Source organism: Notechis scutatus, chromosome 2 (genome assembly GCF_049901735.1).
Source record: "Notechis scutatus isolate UNSWTSFEM ecotype Mainland chromosome 2, rNotScu1.2, whole genome shotgun sequence".
In the NCBI taxonomy this organism is placed as follows: Eukaryota; Metazoa; Chordata; class Lepidosauria; order Squamata; family Elapidae; genus Notechis; species Notechis scutatus.
In genome coordinates this window covers 246,851,664-246,864,984 of record NC_142010.1, presented here as the reverse complement: position 1 = coordinate 246,864,984, position 13,321 = coordinate 246,851,664, and the positions used below count along the sequence as shown (strand labels likewise).

The 13,321-nt window shown below is 34.4% G+C and overlaps 1 protein-coding gene across 3 annotated transcripts in view; it reads right to left on the bottom strand.

The window, feature by feature from the left end:
• Positions 1 to 13,321, bottom strand: part of RICTOR (RPTOR independent companion of MTOR complex 2) — a 46,752-nt gene that overhangs the window by 4,663 nt on the left and 28,768 nt on the right. The window contains exons 21-35 of one of the 3 annotated variants that reach the window (XM_026666426.2): positions 12,555 to 12,602; positions 11,704 to 11,906; positions 10,918 to 11,044; positions 9,779 to 9,943; positions 9,575 to 9,651; positions 9,398 to 9,476; positions 8,071 to 8,180; positions 7,875 to 7,962; positions 6,958 to 7,050; positions 5,381 to 5,487; positions 4,935 to 5,164; positions 2,862 to 3,888; positions 1,441 to 1,621; positions 1,125 to 1,209; positions 43 to 276 (exon numbers count right to left, since the gene is read on the bottom strand). In XM_026666426.2, the coding sequence (XP_026522211.1) occupies positions 43 to 276; positions 1,125 to 1,209; positions 1,441 to 1,621; positions 2,862 to 3,888; positions 4,935 to 5,164; positions 5,381 to 5,487; positions 6,958 to 7,050; positions 7,875 to 7,962; positions 8,071 to 8,180; positions 9,398 to 9,476; positions 9,575 to 9,651; positions 9,779 to 9,943; positions 10,918 to 11,044; positions 11,704 to 11,906; positions 12,555 to 12,602 (2,854 nt within the window). The remainder of the gene's footprint in view (positions 1 to 42; positions 277 to 1,124; positions 1,210 to 1,440; positions 1,622 to 2,861; positions 3,889 to 4,934; positions 5,165 to 5,380; positions 5,488 to 6,957; positions 7,051 to 7,874; positions 7,963 to 8,070; positions 8,181 to 9,397; positions 9,477 to 9,574; positions 9,652 to 9,778; positions 9,944 to 10,917; positions 11,045 to 11,703; positions 11,907 to 12,554; positions 12,603 to 13,321) is intronic. The other 2 variants (XM_026666427.2, XM_087958494.1) reach the window with 2 other exon arrangements.

Sequence of the window (13,321 nt, the reverse complement as noted above, 5' to 3'; positions counted from 1 at the left end):
TACTGCAGATCAGATTCAAGTTGTCTACCTGATAGCACTAACCTAGGTGACTATATGCAGAGTTCAGTTTGTTATTATGTTGACATTCGAGGATGTGTGTACAAACACAATAGAGACAATTATCTTCAGTGTGTTCTTGGAGTCCAGTGTCTTCCATGTTTTCTAGGAACTGGGAGGCATCTGAACGACTTGTGTTCATAATCTCCGTAAGACTTATCTGCTGACGAAGCATCTGGAAGGGACTCTTTACAAACTCAGCAGACTCACATGGCAAACCTGGAAGCATTTGGTTAAGCAAGAGAAAATAGAACATAATGGAGCAATACAATAGCACCTTCTGCAATTAATTGCCCAGAGTTGCTTCAAAATGAGATGAGTGGCAAATAAATTTAATAAATAAATTCCTATAATGCTTTAAAGGCATATAAAATACGCCCACATCTGAATAAATTTCAGTTGTTAAGGGAACTTTGCTGAAGCCACATAAAGTAAGCACGCTGTAATAAATGTCTATTTCCTTGTGTCTTACAAAAATGTTATCAATACTTCATTTATCAAGTGGTTCCAGAGAACATTTGGGGCATATTCTGCTAGTATAGGGGTGGGAAATTTATTTTCCCAAGGGGCCACATGAGAATTGGACTGTTGTGGTGGGCTCCACTGCTACTGTGGCCCCTACTGCACACCACCAATGCTGCACCACTGCTGATATCTGATTGCAACCGTGGGTCAGATTGGGATCATCTGAAGGCCACATGTGACCTGTGGGCAGTAAAATGTCCAGGCCTGTGCTAATATAACATAAACCTGACTTTATGAGATATGCAAAATTAAGATGCTGTGAAATAATGTCCTACCATAGATTACCTCCCTATATCTCATTTTTTTATTTGTATGAAGATACTTTCCTTTGAATGTAAGGCACAATATAAGGCACAATGCTTTGGATATACTCTCAGAAGAGAGAGTCCTGGAATCTGTGCTATGAAACATGACCTTCGTATTTCAGATCACAGGATTTAGAAATCAGCAGTTGGGAATAAACCCTTTCTTCCTAAAGGAGGTGTAGAGCTTAGGAAAAGTGGCAGGCAACCATGTAAGCCAAAAGAGAATAGAAAGCATACCTGAAGCATCCTGGGCAAAGACTCGAGTGCCCCGATCATCATATGAAATCATAGTTTTCTTCTGGAAATAGGGGGTTTCTTTTACCTAAAATATTTTAAGACAAAAAGTTATGCAGACCGAGTTTTTAAAATAGTCATTATTTCTGGAAATACCAAGTAGCGCTAGTGTGAAGTATTTAATATTCAGCAATATTCCTATAAGTGAAATGTTCTCTATATATTGCTCGGAGTGAAATTAAATGTTTCATGTAGAATAGCAACACAGTGCTTAATATGACTAATTCCCTCACTTAAGATAAAAATATGGTCCACATACCTGAAATATCTCATTGATGTCAACCGGGAGAGCAAGTCCAATGTAATCGTCTGAGCTACCATAGGTAGCATTAGACACCATGGAACGAACAGAAGAAGAACGCTGCAGTGTATTTTGGTTTATAGGGCTTAATAAATCTTCTTTATCTAAGGATGATGCGTAGCTCAAAGCTCTCATGAACCTGTAACATGCAGAAGGAGCATATTGGAATAGCAGACATGGTTTTATTATAATGAGTACTATATTTTAAAATACCATGGCTAATTTTACTTCAAGCACCAGTTTGGTGTAGTGGTTAAGGCACCAAGCTAGAACCAGAAGACCATGAGTTTTAATCCTGCCTTAGATATAAAACCAGCTTGGTGATCTTGTCATTCTCTCCCAGCCCTAGGAAGAAGAAAATGGCATGATGCTTCCAAAAATCTTGCCAAGATAATTGCAGGGATTAGTCCAGGCAGTCACCAGGACTTGAAGGATCATCCCAAAAGTACAAAATCACAATATGCTGCTTAATATTTATCTGTTCTTGATTAAATAAAATAGATTTCTGATGCTTTCTGAATTTGAATGATATCATGCTATCCATTATAAGCTGGAAGCATTAGTGGCATGAAAAGGAGGGTGGGGTGTCAAATCAGAAAAGATGGGTGATATTAGCAGCACAAACCAAGACACACTCCTTTTGTGTGTGATTTTAGAGGCTACTAACACCTCTAAAAACAAGATAGCAATAGCAAAAGCACTTAGATTTATATCCTGCTTCACAGTGCTTTACAGCCCTCTCTAAGAGGTTTACAGAGTCAGCATATTGCCTCCAACAATCTGGGTCCTCAGATGGTCAGAGAATAGCTAAATGTAAAATTATATGAAAATTGTTAATTCACTTGAATATGAATGAGCAAGACCATTCAGATTAGAGCAATTTCAGGTCCCTTTTAACTATAAATCTCTGATTTTTTCAGAAATGTTCAGGAAATGGATAGCAGCAGTACCTTCAAGGACTTCATACTCCTAGATAATTAGTTTAATTGCAAGCAAGAAAAGCAGCATACACATACATGAGATTTACTACTACCAAACACAGAAATCAACCCCCTAGATGTTTAAATCTTAACACCTTTTCTTTTCATCATTTTAAACCAATGGACTTTTGGCTGTTTTCCCCCCAGGTTTAAAACTGGAATCCATCTGTCCATGATTACACAGTTATTCTATCTGGTTTAAGCAGTGCTAATTCTCCCTTCACATCTTGACCCCTTACAGCTGTTTAAACAGAGGTAAAAGATAAAAGTCTTCTTGGAAAACAGATGTTTGTCAAAATGCACTGAGACAATAAACACATCAGTATTTCTTTAAAAAATAATTTATCTTCCATGGTAACCTAATTTAAATGAAGAAAAGCAGAAGACAATATTACTTACCGATTGGGTGTTAGTCGAGAGTCTAGACTACCAGACTTCATTGTGATTGTGTCTGTGAAGAGTACATCCTTTGCTGGAGAAGCCAGGGCTTCGGAATGTGACAGAGAGGGATGCATCCTCTGCTGTTGCAGGCGTTTCAGGGTTGCATATCCAAATGCATCTCGAGAACTGGTGTAACTAAAATTATAGTCAGCCAGGCTTTTTATAGTAGCGAGGGAAGGAGCTTTTAGTGACTGTGCTCTCCGAGGAAGCGTGTGTGAAGACCCTGGTGGTACCAGGGAGACAGAATTTGATTTTGACAGAGGGAGGTGGTTAGATTGTGGGGTTGAACACTGAATTGTTTTAATGGTCTTGGTACTCACCACAGTACTTAAGCTCCCACAGTCAGTTTCTATATTGGTAGCATCCACTCCCATAGTCTCTCGGGAAGGACTGGAGCTCATTGAACTTATGCCACTTGTGGTCGTGTCTGTATTGAAACTTAAACTACGACTTTTGAAATGAGTCTGCGTAGAAACTTCTATGAGTCTCTCTCGGCTGGAGTTTTCCCTATGATTTTCATGGCCAAGACTTTTGGGAAGCTTAAGGTCATTTTCACCAATACTTGGAGTACTATCTGCATCTTCACTATGCTTGCTCCCAATAAATGAAGTTTCTAGTTTCAGAGTGTGAATCTTAGGAACCTTGAATACCGGGGTAAAGTCATCTCCTCGTGTAAAATCCATGCTGCTGCAAGGTTCTGTTACTGTCCGGTTTCGCCTTAAGCCCATCTTGTTCTCCAAGGAAGACAGCTTGCCTCCTTTGGGATCACTGCTGCTCCTCAGTTTTTTATTAGGCAGGGTAAGAGAATTCAAGATGCGATTCCTGACAAGTCTGCGGGAGGAGAAAAAGGGGAAGGGATTGCGGTCCTTATCCTTCACGGGCCCGGTATTGTCATAGAGATTCTGTTCTGCATCTTCTGAGATATTTAAGAAAAATGTGCTAGTGGAGGTGCTGCCAATCCGGTCATCTTCCAGGATGAACATGCCTGGAATGGAAACAAACTCATGTTTTTGATCCACAAAGGTTTGGGTAATTAAGGCTGGTTCTTCAAAGAAGCTGAACATTATACGAAAGCAAAAAGTATATGGTGACCTCTTACATATTCTAAAAGTCAGAAGAGTGTAAGAATCTACTGGGGATGAAAGGAAATCTTTACCAATATCATTTTACAATTAGGCCTATAGCCTAGGAAAATTTCCCCTCCAATTTAGCGATAAAAATACCTGGATTTCACCCCAGCATGTTAGTCATGATAAGTATTTATGAAATTGTCTTCGTCAATTTAAATTTTTACATAAGTGTTCTTATTTAAGGATGCATTTGAGATCTACATTTTCATGTACTTCTGACATTGATAATACAATTAAGAAAAAATGGTGTGTTTTTTCAAATGTAAATTATGCTTGAAATGAGTCCCAGCATAGTTTAAAAGTCCCATTGCTTCCCGTATCATGATCCCAATTTGGATCTGCCACAGGTTTGCAATTTACTTCTTAAAAAGCAAGCAACTGCTAACTATATGAATGGTTTCTGGGCTAATGTGGAAAAACTAAATCATCCTTTCCAAAAATGAGTTCACATAGGTTTTTCTGGCTAAGAAATCACTGATTACTACTAGCAAAACAAGCGAGCTAAATTCACCAACAAATACATCTCACAAAAATAAAGTTTGCCCAACTCTTTGCTAATTTATGACTGGATTAACACATTATTGACATTAACATATTAACATTAATTAAATTATTAAAAGTAACATTATTTACCTTAATATAATTTGGAATGATGTTCTTTGTCCAAAACAAACCAAAATTACTAATTAGGTTTAAAGCACTTTCTTGTTGGCTTACAATATGATTCTAATCTACCTCTGCTCAACAGGAGGAAAGCAAAAAAAAGACTTATGAGATAGCATGACGTAAACTATATTGTACTTTATGAAGTACATGCAAAGGAAAAAGCCAACTTCGTAATCTACTTTTTTTAAATAAAAAAAAGACAATTGTTAGCTACTAGTGCTTCCAAATAGCTTACTTGATGGTGCAGATTCACTTTCACTGTTATGTCTTGAACTGGTAGATTCAGAGTTCAAACTAAGAGTGCTGGGAATAGAAGAGAGTTCATTGCAGAGTTGCTCCACATCATCGGGAACTACTGGCCAAGGTTGCCTTCGACTGTGTCTTACTGCATCCCAATTGTGATGCTTCAGTATATCACAGCCTTGCTTTGTTTTCGCTATTAGGCCAAGCACATAGACACAAGTCCTGCATTTAGAAAATAAAAGTCAAATGAAAATCTATTATGAAGTTAAATTAACTGGGAATGCAATGCAGTTGAACTATAGAAAAATGCTTTCTTGTTGACCTCTGAGGTCTCTTTCAGCTCTATGATATAAAAATCTGAATATATTCATGCTCAGACAAAGTAAACTGTTCACAGATGTTTTACAATGCCATTTCTAGTTTTCAAGTTCTACTTACCCTCTAATACATAGGACCTCACAATGCTGGGCAAGTGCCATTATATCGGGTATCACATTTTCCTCCTGAAGCAAATTTAATCCCCAGTTTGAAGATCCAATATTTCCCTTAAATATAAATAAATGTCAATAAATAGAAAATCAAGGAATGTTTGGCGAAAGACAGTGATTTATAAACTCAAAACAGATTTTGCATAATTGGTACACTGTTTCTAGTTACATAAGTATCTACCTGAGCCATTAAAGAATATTCTTTTAGAAATATTGGCATCAATTATAGTCTAATTTTCAACTTCACAAGGAATGTTTTTTTAAATCAACATAATCCATTTTATAACTCTCACCAATAAAAATATGGTTAATGTGGTTAATATTACAGACTTGTAAAATTCCCTTCTACTAAGAGTCTTCCTTTGTAGGAGTAACGGGCACAATTGGATTCAACCCACAGGATACCTTGTATAACACCCCAACATTTAACTTTTCTTTCTTGGATTAACAACCCAAGGGCAGGTTGATAAAACCATAAATTTGATAACTAAAGTGTGATATCCATGCCTTATTAACCAAGAAAAAATGATGTTTCTCATGATGATGCAAAGTAATTTTGGCAGCCAAATTGCAGCATGTTTTTTTTTTTAGGAGATGTTTGCAATATTGTCCTAATGTTTTCTTTGTGATTCAGGTAAGTTAAACAGTTTAAAAGCTAAAGAAACCTTTTATTCCTCCCACAAGCAAGACACAGGGTTATTAATGTTGAATGGCTTCTGCCAAACTTTGACAATCTTTATTTATTGGACATAGATCAATGTAATCTCTAAACTTGCATAATGAAAAAAAGGAGAAACCATAAAGACTGCAGTTATCAAATTAATTTTCCCAAAATATTTGCTTTTATTTTTTCTAATCTGCATGCTTTCCTTCAAAACCCCTTAAAGAAACATAAAAAGCCATTTTCTTCATGACTGTTTCAAAGTTCTAAACCCTTCCAGCTCATCTTCCAAACCAGAGAAAAATAACATAGTTCTGCTGACAATTATATTTTCATTCAGAAAGCATTTTCCTTCTTCTAAGTTCATCTGTCTGTCTAAATAAAAATATATTTATAAATTCCATTCATAATTTATTTTAATTATTTAACATTTTATTATTAGCTGCTTTAAGTATCACTTTTAGTTAAAAAGAAACAATACAAACGAAGTCTAATATGTTATTTCACCTCTCTATAGCAATTTACAAATATTTCAGAATAGAAGCAAACTGGTGATCACTGAAACTAAGTTGTATGTGTATGTATGTATGTATGTATATGTATATGTATATATGTATGTGTGTGTGTATATATATATATATATATATATATATATATATATATATATATATACACACACACACACACACACACATACACACACACACACACACACACACACACACATACATTTTCCCGTGTAAGATTAAGAGGGGTACTTACATGTATGGTATTCAGCTTTGTTCGGTTATTTTCCCATGTCATTATAGTTGTGCTTTTAATATATATATATATTAAAATGTAGTAAATAAATATTTTTAACTAACCAGTGCCCAAAGAGCAGCTTTTAGTTGCTTAATCCCTTCCCAATTTTCCAACATAGGGGAACGGACAGTGTAACTCAGGTCAGGAACAATACTCTAAACAACAACGACAAAAACAACCACAGTGCAATTTAATTTATTTATCAAGTGTTCAATTCTGTTTTTATATGAGAGCAGTGCTAATAATAAAATACAAATATTTATGCTTTTAATCACATTTTCACATCTTTCACAACAAATGAGTCACTGCAATGGAGGCCATCTATTTCTGTAGTCTAAAGAAATAGGGATTAAAATATCAAGGGTGAAGGAGCAAGAAGCTGAAGTCTTACTTCTTAGCCTTATAAATTAATCCTCAGCAATTATTCCCATCAGTTATAAGGAGAGTGCGTGCATGAACTCTGGCAATTATGTGATTTCACAAATCTTGACTTCTTATGGAGCCAATGCTGGACAAGTCTAGTCAAACTGTCTTGTAGTGTGGTTTATGCTACATACTTCTGAATAGGCAAATAAATGCTAAAGATAGTGAAAAGAGTATGATTATAACTTTGTTGCTTGTATCCTTACGATTTATATTGACTGTTTCCTAGTATGATTTGATTGCTTATTGTACCCTATGACTATTATTAAGAGTTGTACCTTATGTTTCTTGACTCTTGACGAATGTATCTTTTCTTTTATGTACACTGAAAGCATTTGCACCAAGACAAATTCCTTGTGTGTCACACTTGGCCAATCACACTTGGCCAATCACACTTGGCCAATAAAGAATTCTATTCTATTCTATTCTATTCTATTCTATTCTATTCTATTCTATTCTATTCTATTCTATTCTATTCTATTCTATTCTATTCTATTCCTATTCTATTCTAATTCTATTCTAATTTATTTGAATCAGTTACATTAAATTTCCTCACCTGAGCTTCCAACAAATGACAGCCTGTTTTGTGGTGTACTAGTTGGCCATAGAGGTGAACTGGCAAGTAGACATGGGGCCGCTGTAATCTGTGGGGAAGAAAAACGGTCAATTTGCACTGAATTAATTCTAACAATTTTAAAACCATCTGCATAACTATAGGCATTGCTTTAACAAATGAGTCAAGGTTGTTTTACCTTTGGTTGCTCCGACGGACATAATTATCACCATCAACAGGTTTGCGGTATGTAGTAAGTGCTTCATTTAATTGTTCTTCTATCAAGTCAACATATTTTAAATTGTATTCCTAGGATATAATTGAATACAGAGATCTTCAGAAAAACATTTTCTCTAGCAATAAATTATATTAATAAACACACTATATAATGACCCAGGTAAGAAAATATTTCCTAATACCACTATGATAAAATACTGACTGGAAGTTGATTTTATAATCAAAATGATTCAAAAGCATGTCTCTATGAGAGATAATAAGATGGAGCAAGATCAATAAAGTGCAATTCCCACTGATTCAGGTTCACAATTTTACAAAGTAAGCCTGATTATCCTATACAACTCTTCTATTTGGTTATAAGTTTATTTTTCTATAACCAATTGGGATAGTTGGCATCAATGATAATGCCTTTCCTTTCATTTGTTACACCAAGACGTTCATCATGCAAAATAGTCAAAAGATAAGCTCTCCCATTATTAAACCCACACAGCCCCTTTCAGTAGGGCAATACTTTCACAGGTTATGAGGAAATGTTAGTTTAGTTTCAGCAAGCACTTCTAATGAAAAGGGCAATTTTGGATAGGATTTAAAGACAAAGCAATTTTAAAAAGTTACATCTGATCCACATTCTCCAAATTAGTCCTATCCAAAATTGCCCTTTTTTGACTTTTCTTCTTCCATCCAAACAATATTACATGTGATTTACCTTCAAACAATTTTAATATTACAGTAGAACCTCTGGTCACGAACACTTCTGATCACGACCAAATCGGGTGACGACCAAAAACATGGAAGGATCTGAATAGGTACAGGTGGTAGTTCTTGCTACCTGGGACCAGAACTTCCATCCTTAAATCATCTGGTTTTTAGCTATGTATCAAGTTACCACACTGTTTAGTGACAGAATATTCAATAGTCCTGTTTTTGCTCATCAGACTAGAACTGCACTGTTGTTAGGCAAGGATCTTATGCTTTTCTTGCCCTGCCATGCTCATCTCTGTTTAAACTCCTCTCACTTGTCTATTTTTCTCCATGTCTGCTGTTTTGGCCACCCTGCTGTTTTCTTCCTTACTGCCATAACTTCAAACAATCTCTGAATGAATGGTTGTTAAGCGAACACTACACGTATATAAAATTATTCTGAAATCAATGCATTAATAGTCTTCCTTATGAGCACTTGTGTCCCTAATATTTGCTGGTAACAAAGTAGGCTCAGGTAAAGCCGCAGCGTAATAGCTGACACATATAACAGAGTTCCAAGGAATGATTCCAATTTGATAATTAAATACCTTCTGCCATTTCTCCATTTGTTTTGTTACATAGCCTCGTTCATTTAGATAGGAAAACCCTTTGGGGATTGACAAAAATCTGAACAAAACAAAACAAATCATTGTTTATAAAATACATTCAGAGCAAATGCATATTAACTACCTTGTTTTCACCTGAACAATACAGTAAACATTTACCTTAGCAGCAGAAGCATACCCTTGTCTCCTAGATGAGAAAGTGCTGGTTTCATTTGAATGAGGGCATGAAGATTAGCCTAAAAAAAGACAAGAGACACAGAGTTAATGTGATATAATAACAATATAATCATTAATATGATATATAAGCAGGATTAATATAAAAATAAGGCTTATTTCTTCTTCAATTAAATAACAAGGTCTCACCTTGTCTTCACATGCTTCATCAAGGATATCAAGTGCTTCAGAAGAAATAGCTTTATTTTTGTCATGAAGCTGTGTGACAAGTAACTCAATTCCCCAATTACTGAAGAATTCCACATTGGCCCTCAGAAGTACGCGGAGGTGTTTTGTAGCATACAACCTACAATTCTATGAAAGAAAGAAACAGATCATTGGAAAACCAGAAAATGGAACAAGGTTAGCAATTGGGTTTACATATACAACATGTCATTGTACAATTAATGTTAATTTCAAATCAAAACCAAGGTTGGAGTCTACTTGATTCATAAGCTTCTGCCATCCATAATATTTTCCCCAAATACATTTAATTGAAAGAAAATAAAAAACAAGATTAGGTCCCCTGCTCCAATATTCTCCTTAAATGGGAAGGGGAAGAAATAACATCATTTTCACTATAATTACAGTAAAAGACACAGACAAGCTCTTTCTAACAACCTTCCAGTGGTTTTTTTTTTTGTTTTTTTTTTGGGGGGGAGAAAGACATTTAATTCAGAATCAGATTTCTTTGGGCTATAGTGTTTAAGTGTACAATCATACTTAAAAATTTGTGAATCCCTTTGAATTTTCAATATTTCTGCATAAGTGTGAACTAATTAACTTGGACAGATATGGTAAAGTAAACCACAGCAGAAATAATAATTGATGATAAAGAATTCCCTGAGAAATGTATAAATGGCCACATATAATGCAGCTTTATAAATTCAGCTTTTTCCATGGCTCTATGTAAAGGTTTACTTTTGTTTAGCATGATTCACTGTGTTTTATTGTAACAATTTATTTAAAAATTGGTTATATTTATATTATTTTATTACTATGTTGGTATTATATTTCACCGCCTAAACCAGCTGAGGAGCCATGAACATGGCAGATGACTAAAACCAAATAAATAAATAGCTTACTTTTGTTAAGTTTATATACAGTATTATGATATATTTCTTACCATCTTTCAGGACATTCCTTTATAAGGGTATGAAGGCTGAAAGAAAATGGCTGACTCAGATCACCCAGTTAGTTTCAAGCTTATGTCTGAGAAAGGATTCAAACATTTCAGCTTCTGTACCATACCATGAAAACATGAATAAAATAATCTGCCTTTCACTTACATCGGTTGATGCTGTCAGGATTTTAGAAAGGATGACTCTTGCTAAGCCATCTCTGCTGTAGTCTAAACTAGAAACTGTCAGTTTAAGTAAATGATCTTGGTTCTTCAAGGAACACAGATTAAGGAGACTGGAAAGAAATGAGAAATGAATAGAATTCTAATACAAATATATTCTTATAACTAAAACAGAATCTAAAAAGATATATTCCTAGTTAAAAAAAGCAGCGTGATCTCTACCTACATTTTTTTTATTTTTCTGTTCTTCCATTGATGTCTCTGCTACTATTGAATTTTCAAGTTACCTGGGGCAAAGAATAACTTTGCCTAGGTTACTTTCCAATAAATGTTATGTATTTATTTATATGAGTTCTATATCTGTCCATCTCAATAAGTGACTCTAGGTAGTATACATCATAAAACACACAATAGTATTATTATGGCATTTAAACAATGCATAATAATTTTTTCTACTATTTTTCCAGGGGAAATGACAAGTGCTTAGCTCTCATTACATTCTATAATTATGAAATGTTTACTCAAAAAGCATTAAGAATGTATTTATTTTCTTCAACAGTCTTTTAAATTGCTGGTAATTCGTGTTCAATCTTTTTACAAATAAAATCTAAAATAACATTGCTTCTCCAAAAATAAAAAAGTTAATGTCAACTAGTCACAGCTAACTATAGTTTACCACACATTCAATGATGACACACATTAAGATAATTTCTATATTTAAGTTTCTGGAACCTCAACATTTCAAAAACTATTTCTGTAACTAAATACATACCACTGAAATACATTACACTTTTCAAGCATTTTCACTCCGTGGGGATGACAGGAGAGGGTACCAAAAAATAAGAAGTAGTGCTGACTAAGTGTGTTAAGTAAACCATTGTTCTGGAGACTGCGTTCTGGTTTCAGTCCCGAAGAAATGTTAAGCCAGTGCACAATATCTCTTACTAACTCTTCAAGATAGCCATGCCCATCCTGCTTTAAAAGGAAAAAAAAAACTTTATTCAGGTTACTTTTAGCAAATTTTCCTTGCTCAAAAAACAAACAAACAAACAAACAAACAAACCCCACAACAATACATTTTCAACTTTTTTGGGGTATAAAACAATCAACTGCTCAGTTCCACAGAAAAGTAAAACAAAAGGAAAATATTATAAAATTTCTATAATGTATGATATTTCAAAATCTGTGCTTATGTAATACAGAAAAAAAATACAAAAAAATGTTTGCAACAATACTGGGAAGTTGTTTTTAAGAAATTTAGATTACATGTGAAATGTGGAGACAGTCTTGATAATGCCTTAGATGATTTTGATATAAAGTGAAAGTCATTCCTACGGGGATTATGGCAGCAATAAATATAAACAATCCACAGGCAATCCACATTTTTTCCAAAGCTAACAACGGAAAGAGAAGGTGCCAAGTCAAAACCAGGTTTTGGCAAAAGTGAACTTAATCTTCTGTCGTTTTCTTCTACACGTTAATGAGTTTTGTCAAAGAAAATCAAGAAAAAAGAAAAGGAACCGAAACAAACAATTCTTATTTACCTTTTGCACATCAAAGAAAGTTAGAAATGCAAAAGGTGAACATGTAGAAACTGTAGATAATTGTTAAGTCTGTATCTACCTTTTGTTGCACCTGCCTTCCTTCCTTCTTTCCTTCCTGTCTTCCTTCCTGAGGGGCAAAAGGGCATGTTGATTGACCCATGTATCACTTCCACTCAATATTCTGAAGCAGATCAGGCCAGTTCATACTACCGTTTAAGTTTTAATTTCTAAGTGCATCTTCTTAGAATGCATCTTGAAGCATGAAAGACGTAAGTTTCTTGGCTAATGTATCAACTAAGGCAAGACTTTTGCAGTATAACTAAAATTTTATTGTTTCTGAACTGATTGCAACTTATGTGTTATGTGTTTGATTAATAAATAAACTTTGAAATTGGTTGGTGTGCATTAATTAGTTATTTTTTATAAGTAATCTAATATGATTGTTCCAAAATGTTGTGCTGCCTCAGGTATTTAAACAAAACATGTGGCATTACTACTTGACAAGCAGTCAGACTAAGCAGAAAATCTACTTAATCAGGCACCATTTAATTATGTTTATTTTATATTCCCATGTAGTGCAAAGTTAAGAAGAGGAATAATCATTTCAAAGGATTTTACGCATGCCGTACTTTTTTAATTTTAAATTTATTTACTGAAGCAAAACATTACCAATATCTTTTATGTTACATTTCTACTATAACTTAGAATAAGCATATATTTTATGAATTCTATTTTTGCCCCCAAATTAAGCTGCATTTCCTACTTAATTGTAAAGATTCAGAATTAAATTCTTCCACTGAAATATTTCCTGTTTTGATAATTTGGTATAAATGGTACAATTTTGCA